The 13,588-nt window shown below is 42.6% G+C and overlaps 1 protein-coding gene across 14 annotated transcripts in view; it reads right to left on the reverse strand.

Annotated features, from left to right (window-relative positions):
- Positions 1-1,635: 1,635 nt before the first annotated feature.
- The window catches only part of lrrfip2 (leucine rich repeat (in FLII) interacting protein 2), a 44,174-nt gene continuing 32,221 nt past the window's right edge, over positions 1,636-13,588 (reverse strand). For 10 of the 14 annotated variants that reach the window (XM_036126511.1, XM_036126506.1, XM_036126509.1 and 7 more), the window contains 9 exons: positions 11,231-11,401; positions 11,062-11,154; positions 8,605-8,697; positions 5,886-5,987; positions 4,102-4,234; positions 3,847-4,017; positions 3,677-3,756; positions 2,425-2,529; positions 1,636-2,346 (listed from right to left, as the gene is read on the reverse strand). In XM_036126511.1, coding sequence (XP_035982404.1) covers positions 2,236-2,346; positions 2,425-2,529; positions 3,677-3,756; positions 3,847-4,017; positions 4,102-4,234; positions 5,886-5,987; positions 8,605-8,697; positions 11,062-11,154; positions 11,231-11,401 — 1,059 coding nt within the window. In that variant the 3' untranslated portion in view covers positions 1,636-2,235. The remainder of the gene's footprint in view (positions 2,347-2,424; positions 2,530-3,676; positions 3,757-3,846; positions 4,018-4,101; positions 4,235-5,885; positions 5,988-8,604; positions 8,698-11,061; positions 11,155-11,230; positions 11,402-13,588) is intronic. The other 4 variants (XM_036126513.1, XM_036126512.1, XM_036126518.1 and 1 more) reach the window with 1 other exon arrangement.

A 13,588-nucleotide genomic window follows, 5' to 3' on the forward strand; every position in this document is an offset into this window, starting at 1 on the left:
ATTGTGATGAATTAATGTTCATTATTTAAGATGTTTATACTCATTAAGCTGTTCCTCTGTGTTCACCTAATGAGAGGAAACAACTGGGTCCAGGTCCTGGTCAGGACCTTGGCGGATTTTCTCCAGCCACCTGAGCTCATGGGGGCCAAATCAAGGATGATTTGGCCCCCATGAGCTCAGGTGGCTGATGTTGATGTTTTACTTTTAATTAGGGCAACATTATTAAAGAAGTTAAAATCTTTGGTGCATCAAAATCTGCCGTGTCAGTAACTTTGCTCCAGATGTCTCTGGTTGGTTCTGCCCATGCAGAGGAGATGATCGGCTTCCTCCAGAACATTAGCCGTCACGCTGAGTCTGAGATGTAAGTTTGTGATGAGGCTGAAGGCTTTAGGCGTCCATCACTGGAACATTGGTCCACTAAAGCTACTTTTGAAATGCACCAGAGTCTGACAACATTAAATAATGACAGCCTACTGAGGCATCACCACAAAGTAGATAATGAAAAGAGGAACAATTGGATAAATTTCTCACATTAAAATAATAATTCAGAAATGTGGGCCTACTGTCTACCTGCATTACTGCATCAGTGCAGTGTGGCATGGAGGAGATCAGCCTGTGGTTCTGCTGAGGTGTTCAGGAAGCCCAGCTGGTTCTGGTAGCAGCCTTCAGCTCATCTACGTTGTTGGTTCTGGTGTCTCTCATCCTCCTCTTGACAATACACCATGGATTCTCTATGGGGTTCTGGTCTGGTTCTGGTCAATCAAGCACAGAACCACCATGGTGACTGAACCAGACTTGGTACCAAGTCCTGCTGCAAAATTAAACCAGCCTCTAATAGATACTTTGCTGGCAGAGGGAAGCAGGAAGTGATCTGTAAAGTCTGGGTGGACGGCTAAGTTGACTGTGGACCTCAGAAAACCCAGTGGACCAGAAACAGCAGGTGATACGGTGACCCACATCATCAGTGACTGTGACAAAGTTATCACTGGACCTGCCAGCAGAGTGGATTCTGGGTCTTCCAGCTGAAGTCCAGAGTCTCTTTTCTCCGGTCAGAACCTTCTCGTGTCGTCTCTGGTTCAGGAAAGGACCGACACGAGGCTGTGAGGAGGTGCTGCTCACATCCTGGAAACATCTGGGTCTGACACCTTCAAGATCCATCCAGAAACCTAAATAATGAGCTTCGCTCCACAATCCTCTCCAGTCTCCACTCGTCACTGCAGCCTCTGAGTTTTTCCTTCCACTCAACTAATCTTGGATGCAAAGTCCATTTATAGTTTAACCTCCTTGTGGGCGGAGTCAGCTGGAAAACTTTAGACTCACATAACAGAACATTTCCACCTAAAACTCCTCCTGAGTGACCAAACGTTTGGCAGCTTGTTGCTGCGGCTGCTTCATTTACTGCTGACGTCTTTCCAGCTCCGTTGGTCCCAGGCTGCGGTTCAAAAACTAAACCGGCTGTTTTCTCCTTTTGCCAAAAGGCTTTTTTTTTTTTTTTTAACCAGGAATACAAACTGCTTTTTGCTCCCATTGTGGCTAAAAGGAAAAGACGTACGCAGCTCCTGTAAATCATTCATTTATTATTCCAGAAATCTTTAAATATTTGAAAAAAAAAAAAAAAAAAAAAATCAAAGAAACTGCAGCAGAAACAGTTGTTTCTTTATACTTTCACACCACGACTGCACCCGTTCTTATTTTAAATACGTCATACCGTACCTGTTCAGACAGTTATCGCCTCACTGAGCGGTGCAGACCTCCCCCCCCCCTCTCCCGTCTCCTAAAGTGAAAAGGCACTTCACTGCGTGAAGGGAAGCTGGAAAGGTGCAGACTCGGAGCAGCAAGGACATTTAATCGTTTAAAAAGCATCATTAGACCCCCCCATTCATGCAACCTGTGGAAAAGCAGAGCCGAGCCGGAGGGAGAGTCTCCTGGGTGACCGGATCAGATACAAAAGGTCTGAAAAGCTGAAGCAGACAAGAGCGTTTCCTCGGCGGTTCTCCCAGTAACTTTCACGCCTCTACCGGTTCGGTTTCAGAGTCGTTCCTCCGAGGCGCCGGCAGGCTGCCAGACCAAATCCCAACGTCACAAATCAACAAGAACAACGTCCCCGATTCGCTTCCTCTGCTACAAGGTTTAAGTGTTTTTGGTTAGCTACACGTTTTCCAAGTGTTACAGCTGAAAAAGACGCAGCGTGGCAGTCAGAGGTCTGAGGTTTAGGGGCCTGGCGTACGGCCGGCCTCACTGCTGGGACAGCAGGGCGTTCCTGTTGGCCTTCATCTTCTCCAGGCGCTTCACCAGGTGGCTGTTGGTCATCTCCATCTCCTCGATCTTATCCAGAGCCGTGCGTAGCTGTGGGAGGGCAGGGAGGAGGAGTTATATATGCGACCGTGAGGCTTCACGTCAGAAAAGCTCAATCAGCACGTGTACCTCTCTCTGAAGTCTCCGTTTTTCCGCCTTGAGCTCGTCCTCTATCTTCTCCGAGTTGTCCGCTGCTGCCTTGTACCTCGCCACCTGGCCTTCCAGTCTGGTGATCTGGAGCGCAGAAACAGGAGAGCAGAAACAGGAGAGCTTACACCTCCACACTTTGGTCACTGAACAGCTGCTGCTGACAGAGATTCACTGATACGGTTCTCTCCGGACGACACAGATTTCTGGTTTTCTGAACCCAGCGAAACATTTTTAGTCAACAGAAGATCGCATTAAAGTGGACGCTTGTTTGTTGTAATAATGAAGACCACCTAACGGGTGAAAGCGGATACATTGATACTGCGATGACGTCAGCGATTCGATAACTGTAACTCTAGTGTTGATCTGATTGCAACGACAACAAAGCGCATTCTAACCCTAAAACCAAATAAGTAAGGTAGCCTAACCTGTTCCCTCTAAGATGTCAAGAGAAAAATTATTCTCAGCTTAAATAACTAGTCCAACCAGAAAAATGATTTTGCTGCGATCAAAAGTCTGCGGCATTGCACTGAAAAATCCCCCTGATCCTTCTCGACTTGGCTGAGGCAAAAACCGACTCATTAAGCTCTAAGTTTTACCTCTGTGAGGCAAAGTTAGGACCAGTCAGATCAGTTTTGTCTCCCCTCTCTGCTTCTGAGAGGCCCTCAGAAGCAGGGGCCCCCGGCCTTTACACTGGCCCCAGTATGGCCGGTGTTTCTCCAAAGTATTGGGTCAATGAGTGTCAGGATACGGATACAGCTTCTCTGCCTTTGTCTGTTTGACCTATGCTTCCCCAGACATCACTGGGGTGTTTTACTTAAATGACCCCTAACAAATGGAAACATGTTAAACTTAGAAGCCCCAGGTTTTGGCTTACCCGTGAAAAACCAAACTTCAAATCCTGGGACTTAAGGGGCTCATGTTTTATATTAAAACACATTCCCTTTGCACTGTTTCACCCTGAATCCACCCATCTTTCCTCTTTCTTTCTTCGCAGGAAAGCAAACTTTCTTTTATTTAAATGATTTTCATCAGGAGAATAGTGCAAGAAAGTTGATGTAAGACAACGATGGCCCTTGGAATGATGCAGCTCTGTTTCTGGGTGTTACACATGAACAATTGTGACATTATTGGTATTATTCATCAGTCCTTCATGCTGCTGGTCAGATCAGATCAAAGGGGAACTAGCAGATCTGACTGCTTGTTGCATCTCAAACTACCAAGTGTGACTTACATTTTGTTCCATTGTACCCATTTCTTGCTCCGCCTTAGAAAGCTTGAACTTGTATTCACTAATCTGTCTGTTGGCGTCTCCTGTAGCAGATAAAAACAGACCCATGAGGTTGAAACTACAACAAATGATTTTATATTTTATATTACGGGGTTGTAACGAACTGAACTTACTCTGCATCTCAATAAGGTGTAGATCTGTACCGTTCTCCAAACCCTCTCCGTCTGTGAAGGCACCGTCCAGCTTGGAGTGCTTCTGTTTTTCCTCCTCCAGCTGATTCTTCAGTTTCCTGATCTGAGCCAGAAGCTCGTCCTTCTCCTCCGCCAGCTTCCGTAGCCTGACGTCTGCAGCACAGGGAACATCCAGCTGATGAGCTGCGGCTTCACGAAGCTTTGCTCCTGAGATGCGCAGCTTCCCCCCTGACTCACCGAGCGCGCCCTCGCCTGCAGACTCCAGCACCTGGGCGGCCTCCTGGGTGACCACGGTGAATCCTGAGGTGAGAGGCTCGTGGTTGACGTCGCCGTTGGGCATGTCTTCTGGGATTATGACCAGGCCGTGTTTCTGAAACAGATAATAGAAATAATGTTAAAAAACGATGATTGGGAAATATTTAGATGCAGTTCAGAAACAGATTTGTGTCCTTTGGACTCCAGATGGAAGACTTTTACTCATAAAAATGAAGCAAATGAACAGATATGTGGTTTTTGATCAGAAACTTGCTTCGTATGCAACATAATAACGCTTCATACTGTTTTTAATCGCCGTTAATCTTACCAACTATCACAGTTTCTTACTGCACTGAGACCATAATGACAGTTTTAGTCTGTTTAATTTTCCTAAATTCAGGGCAGTCAAACTTTTTTTACAGTAGCAGGCCACACACTATCAGGTAGGAGGGTGCACTTATGCTGGTGCCTGAGCCCCGGAGGGGAGAATTTTGAAAAATAGAGTCTCCCTGATGTATTTTGGAAGCTTTCAAGACAGGTGATTATTTAAACAATAGAGTCAGAGTGCATGTTTTAAATTGAATAAAAGGCAAAAAAAAGAAGTGAATGATCAATTCTTCAAAAACAACCTTTGTTTTTTTAATTATTATTCTTAAAACATTATTTTTTCACATGATGTTATCATCATGTTTTAACAAGGTAAGGTAATCTCCATTTGCATAAAATTTGTTTAATTTGAATTACTAGCACCACATAAAACAGATCAGATTAGGTGAGGTCTATTCATCTTAATATTATTATTCACAGTTCTGTTCTAAAAATGATCGTAACATTTCTTCACGAACAAAGTCGAATTATTATGATAAAAATATTCTATTCCGTTTTATGCCCCTTTCCTTGTAAGTTTGAAATGTCCCATGCTTCTGAATGCACCATAGCTTTCTGACGCTCGTGAATGCATCACACTGGTCTACGAAGGCGGTGCTGTGCACGTTTGATCTTCCGCTTAAAAAGCTTTGCAGTTTCAAAACTCACGTAGGCTCTCAAGGTTTTATTGCACTTTTCGGCATAACACCGGTCTGTGTTTTGATCAGAAAAGTAGCATCAGTCGTTAATGTTGCTCTCAGTGGAGACAGATGCTAAGGTGATTTTTGGGATGTATAATCGGGGAAATGTAGACGGCGGCAGGAGCTGCTATAGACAACGATTTGCCGTCGTTGACCGGCTACTTTTGACTGCCCTGTAAATCCCATTGTTTTTCTGCCTTACCTGAAAGGATAGTCTACTCTTTCCCATTTTGAAGAACAACTAAGAGAAACAAGTCTGTATCCCATCAAACATACATCATGAGAAAGCAGGAAATCAAGCTTTACTTAAAAGCTCATAAACAAAAATTATGTAACTATACTTAATCTGAATTTAATTTCATAGTATTTTTCTGGGATTTATTTCTTCCGTCTGATTAAATGGGTTTAGATTCTAGGTTGGATCTTTCAGCGCCAGATTAAGCTGCAGCAACCAAAGCCGGATTTATTTTAAGGCCTTTTCAGCAGGAAAGCCAAGAAGTGTGTGTGTGTGGGGGGTTGTTGGATAGGCTTCAATTAATCATAGAAAGTAGAGATTAGGTTGAATCTGGCTGTAACACAAAGTAGCAACAAAGAATAAAACTATCAAAAATCAAAGAAAGAGTTTAGCAACATCAGAATAAAGAGAAACGAGTAAAGTAGGAAGTGTTTGATCGTCTCTCCAGCCGTCTGTGAACATACCTCTCCTGCCTTGGACTTCCCCTTGATGTCAGCGAGCTCATCTCTGAGCTCATCCCTCTCATTCCTAATGCAATCAAAGTACTCTTTCTGCCTCTCTAGGGCCTGGCCACACCAAAGACAAGAGAGAAGAGGAGAAACTTGGATAGACTTTGGGTGCAGAAGCACACTGCATGCAGCTCAAGAAGCCAGTAGAGGGAAGGAGTCTGAAAAACCCTGCGCAGACATGATCACATGCACATCCAGGGCCTAGTCAAAGTATTCACTGCCACTCATTTAGTTAGAACCACAAACTTCTGAGTATTTCACTGGGATTTTATGTGACGAACCATTAAGTCCTCTGATTGTTAAGTGGAAAGAAAATGATTCATAATTTTCTTCTTTTTTTAGTGATAAAACATGAAAAGTGTGTAGAGCATTTAGTGTATATTTCGGACTATAAGTCACACCGTTTTTCATAGTTTGACCGATCCAGTAACTTACAGTCAGGTGCTACTTATATATAAATTTTAAATGGTGTTAATTCATACTGACCAACATGAACCAAGGAGTAAACATTACCATCTATCGCCACAAGAGGGCGCTCTAGGCTTGTCAAAACTATATGCTGCTCCTGTACCACTTAAAAATGTTTTATTGAAACATTAACTTATAGACAACAAAGACAAAGCATGTTTCTCTGTTTCAGTCTGCATTCTGCATGCGTTGCGCGGTGCAACCCTGCTATTGTGCTGTCAGTGAAGCTAACAGCAGCTAGCGCTAGCTTACAGCTCTGTTGTCTGGGCGGGTTACAACTTCCCTGATGCACGTGAGCTTTATGTTGCTCTGAAACATCCGTGTCGTTCTGTTAGCTTAGAATGTAGCACCACTACGCTAACAGTATAATTTCAGCGTAATTTTGATAACTTTGAGCCTTTACGAGCCGTTACGCTGAAATGCGCTAGATAAAACCTGCTGGTTGGAGTTGCTAATTTACTCCATTCATCCTCCCAGGGATGTTCCACGTTATCCAGCCGGATGTGGATGCAGCTGTGCAATTGAATAAACTGCCTCATCAGATTAAATGTCAGTTTTTCGTCGTGTATTGTGTGAAATAAATTTCCAAATAATTGTGACTTATAGTCTGGTGCGACGTATAAATGTTTATTTCCTCTGTACGACACATTTTTTGACTGATTGTAGCGATTCATAATCTGAAAAATACGGTAAACTCATCCCATTTTACTCTGACTCCTCTAAACTAAATCTTCTCCAATCTTCTTACTTGTCGTCTTCAGACGTCAAGTAAATGGTAAAGTCCATCTACACTGCAAAAACGGAACTAAGAATAACTAAACTTTTCTTGAAATGAGTATTTATCCTTGATTTGAGCAGGTAAATAAGATGACTTGCCAATGGAATAAGATTTTAGAACGTAAAATAGGAACAACTCATCTCTATCATCTTATTTCAAGTGCAGTTTATCTAATTATCTTATTTTAGGGGTCAAAATACTCATTACATTGGCAGATAATCTTATTTACTTGCTCAAATCAAGGACAAATGCACCAATTTCAAGGAATTTTTACTTATTTTTATTTGTGTTTTTGCAGTGTAGTGGATAATCTGATCTCTGGCCTCGGTGTTTGATGGACAACATTCAGGAACAAGCAGCATCTTGAAGACCAAAGAACTGAGCAGGCAGGTCAGGAAGGAAGTTCGGGTCCACTTTAAAGCCGGATCAGGTTCTACAGAATCTCCCATAGCTCTGATCAATCCATCATCTGAACCTGGAGAGAGGATGGACCACCTGCAGACCTACCAGGTCACGGAAGTCCACCTGGACCTGGGCAGAAGAAGCATTGAAGTTGGGGGGAAATCTGTCGACTGCTAGTTATGCACTCCAGAAATCTGGCCTTTATGATGAAAACCATAAGAAGTCCTGGATCCAATTTGCCATAAACTGTAGAGGCAAAGTAAATATTTCCAGCATGTTGATTGGTTGGAGGTGGCAGAAACAGACGCTGGTCAAGACATGGCTGCTTTTCTTCATCTGGTCCAGGCCAATGGAAAGATGGAGATAAATATGAGGACAATCCTGGAAGGAGACCTGCTGCTAAACCCGTAGGACTAGAGCAGAGGTATAATCTATAATCTGCGGCTAAACTGATGCTTCTCAGCTTCAGCTGTGTTGGATGAACAGACAAAAGATGCAGAAAAGTGGCCGATACCTGTAGCTGTGAAGAAATGCGGTTCTACAAGGTATTGACTGAGAGGCTGCTGAGTCAATACCTGCAGAGCCACACCTTTTCACGCCGGAAACATGCAGCATTTTCCCCTCTAATCCTGCACCGTTTTGTTGGTCTTTCCCATAAAAGGCAGTGAAGTTTGCGTCAGAATGATTAGCAGCGCCGGCTGTGTGCATAGCTCAAGCATGTCGCGTCATGTCAAGGGTTCATATTAGCAGGAAGGAGCACGGAGGAAGCAAAGGAACGTCAAATTAAAAACCCAGAGACTTCCATCGCTACAGGCTGGAGGACTGTAGCGATCAGCAGGTGAAACATGCGTCTCATGCTAGAGTGGGCCAGTTAGCAGATACGATAGCCGTTAGCATGACATGCATAAATCCCAAACTGTGCATGTGACCGGGTCCAGTTCTGCTCTGCTGCCTTTCAAGGCTGTCCGTCATGCAGGGACAGCAGGGGGCGCTGCAGAGCCTCCCGCCTTTGGCAGAGCAGCCTACCGCGATCTTTTTGTCCTTCCAGTTTATCGTTTCCTGGAGATCAAACGCCTCTCTGGTGAGGGCATCTAACTTAGTCTGCATTCGCTGGCCCTCCTGGAGCGGCAATGAGCGACGGCAAGGCGGCACGGGACAGGAGGAGGAGGAGGAGGAGGAGAACAGAAGAGGAATGAGAACACAGAGATAAAAAGGTAGAAGCAGGAGAAACCAGGTGAGAAGAGGAAACCTGCGGGAGCTAAAGGATTAATCAGGGAAAACGGAGCCTGGAGCAGAACCGGCGACTCCTTATCAAGTTCCTGCAGTCTGCGCTGCAGCAGCAACACCTCTAAAGCACTGAGCTATATAATACACTGGAGTGCTAATAGCCGCTGTTATAACGAGTCGCTGTGAAGCCACCAGCCGCCATATTGGTACTCCCTATTTTCCTCCAGTAACTAGGGAATATGTGCGCTACAGCATCGAATAACGAGGATTTTCTCATGTTCAGGGGGGGCTTAAAACTTTTAAAATGTCAAATGCCATATACTTTTATGTTATGTTCTAAAACTATCAAGTACTGAGAAAGTCATGTGCTGATATATTTTGCATTTTATTAATTTAAATATATATATTTAACATTTATAAATATATAAATAACAATATACAAAAACATATAATTACATATGTGTATACATATATATACATATACACATACTTATACATATATATTAGTGCTGTCAAACGATTAAAAATTTTAATCGCATAATGTCGATAGTTAACTCGAGATTAATCGCAAATTAATCGCATATTTTATCCTTTTATTTCTGAAAGTGTAATAGCCTGTTTGGGCATTTTAATGTGCAATTTTGCAATAAATGACACTAATAAAATACATGCTTGTACAAAAAATATTTTTATTTTGTTATTTTTCAAGCACTTTTCAGAATTGGAATGAAAACATCCTGGTGCCAAATGTTAAACTCTGGACTATAATGGCTAAATGACTAATCATGACGCCCTGATGTTTACACAGTGTGTAAACAAATGTGTAAATAAATACCTGTTTTCATGCTGATATATATATTTTTTTTGCCTCTTAAACAAAGCTAGACATGGTATTATGCATAAACATATAAATAAATAAAAATTGTACATTTCAATAAAGTCATGTTTTGTTCATTTCTTCTCTCTCTCTCTTTCTCTCTCTCTCTCTCTCTCTCTCACTCACACACACACATCTAATTCTGAGCTTTCACACCAACAACAATAATTTCTTTGAATATTTTTGCTTGCTGTTTATATCCATATTCATAGTTTAAGCCTGGAAAAAGGTTTTAAATCTCCAGGTCATTCCAGTCTTACACTTTGCTTGCAACTGGGCAGGAGCTTAGTACCCTGAATGAGACTGTTTAGCAACTGTTTAGTAACTCCAAGTCCTTCGTTTGGCAACGTGATTCAGCCTTAGTTTGTCAAATACAGAGAAAACAAATGAATAAGCATTAAAGTACGGTTTATGTGTTGGGTTTCTGCAATTTAATCAATGTGTAAAAGCTCATCTTCAGAACCAAAGTCTGATAAAATGGTGATCTGCACCATGTAATCTACTTTCAGCAGTTATCACCGGTTATTGCACCGTAAACTGCAGAAAATACGTGCAGAGTTGCTCTCTCTGCCTTTACTACCGTCGGCTCCTATGGCGGAGGGATATTTCAGCTGGATACACTCAAATGTAGTGCAGGCAGGTCTCATAATAACCGCTGTTTCTTCACTTATTTTAGAGCCCAAATAAGCGATTTCACTTTCAGAAACCTGCCCAAAAAAAAAACGCAACCCGTGACTCATGAAATTTAGAAGCGCTTTTAGAAAAAAGAAGCCCAAAGTCGCATGTGTCCGAGGGTAAAAGAAACCCTTCAGGGCGGGTGTGTTTTGCTACAGTTTTCTAGCACTCTTGAAACTACGGAAAGCGCCGAGGGTAAAAGAAACACAGTCTGGAGAGCGCGGCGGGGGAAAAACATTAGGGCGATTAACGGCGACAAAAAAATTGTCGGCATTAAAATGGGTTTGCGTTAACCCAGCTAATAACGCGTTTAACTGACAGCACTATATATATATATATATATATATATATATATATATATATATATATATATATATATATATATATATATATATATATATATATATATATATATATATATATATGTAATATGAATAACATGTAAAATATTTCAGCACCTAATTTCCTAGTAGTTGATAGTGTTAGTACATCCACTGACTGTAGAATTACCTGTGAAACGTTTTCACACAGCCAGAAAACTGCTTGTTGTTGCAACCAAATCCTATGGGATTCTGTGAGAGTAGGGAGTACCAAGATGGCGGCCAGTGACTTCAGTTTTTCGGCAAAATCAGCACTTTTTGTGTATTATATAGCTCAGTGCTCTAAAGGAACATGTCCCCCCCCCCACCCCCCCGCAGCCGTACCTCGATGAGCTCGTCTCTCTGACGGATTCCCTCTTTAAGTTCCTCCTGTTTGTGCTGCAGGACTGAGCACGTGTGCTTCTGTCTCTCCAGATCCTGAAAGGACAGACAGAACCCGGTCATCCAGTCTCCTCCGGACGCAGACCTGTGGGGAAACCGCAGCTCCACCCACCTTGGACTTCTCGTCCAGCTCCCTGCGCATCTCGGCCATCTGCTCCTCCATCTCCTCCAGGACGTCCTTCAGCGTGTCCACCTGGTAGATGAGGTTACCTTTGTCGTTGTCCAGCTGCGCGTTTGACACCATGGCCTTCTTGTACTTCTCCTCCACCTCTGTGAGGGAGTCCTGGTGCGGGTTTGGAAACACGTCAACGGGATGTTGATTCAGAGAAACGATAACAGGTGAGAAACGTGTTTCTGTCGCACCGTGAACCTAAACTAGACAAACTTTGTGCACAACAGGATGTAAAGAACCGGTTCTGTGTGTTTTTAAGATCTGGGTCAAGTTGCCCCTCCACCATTTCTCACCTCCATCTGTTTTCATTACATCTTTTTGTATTAACAGTTCTTTTCTACAAATAAACGTGCTGCTGCTGCCCTTCTTGGTCAGGACTCCAAGTAAAACAGCTTTTTAATCTCTCCTGGTCCAATAAAGCTTTAATAATAAACAATTATTCAACCATCGGCCTCTGCTTGGATCCTCTAGATTAAAACGGATCCATAAAGCCGCTCTGAAGGACCTCCTGATGAACATTTCTACCTGGAGTCGCACAGCGTGGGCCTACAACAGGATCTATAACTTTTAAACTCCCCCAACCCAGTTAAAACCAGACATTAAGCCTTTTATTGAGATTTCTTGTGACAGAGCAACACAAAGAAACGTTTAACTATAGTGGAAGGAAATTAATACGTGGCTTTCATATTTCTATGGACAGAAATATGACATTATTTTAATATCCCTAAAAAAAAGTCTAACTCAGCTGTCAGTTAATTGGTAAAATAAAGTTTTATCACATTACAACCATCAATGGTTTTTAAAACGAGTCCACGGCCGCAGTTTAATCTCTGTAAATCCATGAAGGCCTCGTGTTTGTTAGAGAACAAGGAACCAGCTCTGGAGGAGCTACAGAGATCCACAGCTCAGGTAGGAGAACCTGTTGGCATGTGAACCATCGATTATCTGAGGTGTTGAGGTGGTCAGACGTCTGATCGAGGCTCAGGAGGAGAACCCGGGTATCGGTTCAGACGCCTGAATGCAAATAAATGCCATATTTCTTACAATTTTTATCAGATCAGTTAAAAAAAGAAATGTAGACGACCTTTTATCATTTTCCTTTACAACCATCCGCTGCTTTGTGTTAATCTATCATTAAATCTCAATAAAATTTAGTGAAGTTTGTGGTCTAAACGTCACAAAACGTCAGATGTTCCAAGGAGGGGTGAACATTTTTGCCACGTTTCCTTCAGTAGTTCTTAAAAATTGGTTTCTGTGTTAAAATATGAAATGTATCATAGCAGACGGATCCGCTCCATGAACAGAACTGACCCTTCGCTGAATCTCGCCCCTGACCAATCACACATTAGCAACTATAACTAAGAGGGGAGGGCCTGCCGCAGATTCACTTCCTTCGAAAAAATGCCGAGGCGGCGTGTGTTCGGCACATGCAAGTTTGATTAAAGATATCCTGAACGTTTGGGTGCTGTTGAATTCTTCGCCTTCATAAAATCCAAACAAACCTGGAGAGATGCTGAATACGGATTAAGAAGTGTGGAGCAGCTGGATCCTTCAAAGATCACAAAAAACTACCATGTCTGTTCCAAGGTGAGATGCTAATGCTAACTAGCACACAGTTGTTGATTATCTACAACTCTGTCTTTTAATCTGTTAAAAGTTGTTTTTTGTTTTTTTTAAAACATTGAATAAGGTAGATATGCGTTGTTCTAACGTTGAACAAAGCCACGATGTGTGAACAATATCCCGGAGCGCTATAAGCAAAAAGAACGCATTAAGCAGCCGGCTAGCATAACAGAGACGGAAATCTATCTTATAGCTTCCTGGTTAAAGCCAGAAAGTTGGATTATAATAAAATAATAAAGTTCCTCACCCTGCGATGGAAGAGCATTGTTGTTCCTTCACGCGTTTGTTTCGTATGTGACTGAAGTGGCTGAGTCTGGCAATATGAACGGTGAGCCCTCGCTTTGATTCTTATCAACTTTACTCTGCTGACAAATGATGTGAATTTTTTTTTTCATTTGCATAATGCAGTCTGTCTGGTTTTTGAGCCATTCCTCCACCAATCTGAAGCTGTTTCCTGTGTAATATCTGTCACTGAAATCACCATGGAATCCATGACGACATGCGGGCGGCCAGCAATGTTTGCCTGGCATGGCAACAGTAACCATGGGAAAGGGGGCGGGGCTTATGTTCACCCAACCAAAACAGCAGGAGGTAATGAAATGGTGAAAAAAGGGGCAAAAACAACCAGAAGTTGTGCTTCTAAACGTGTCGTTTGTGACCCAAACGTGAGGAAAA

The sequence above is a fragment of the Fundulus heteroclitus genome, chromosome 22, assembly GCF_011125445.2.
Source record: "Fundulus heteroclitus isolate FHET01 chromosome 22, MU-UCD_Fhet_4.1, whole genome shotgun sequence".
Classification (NCBI taxonomy): domain Eukaryota; kingdom Metazoa; phylum Chordata; class Actinopteri; order Cyprinodontiformes; family Fundulidae; genus Fundulus; species Fundulus heteroclitus.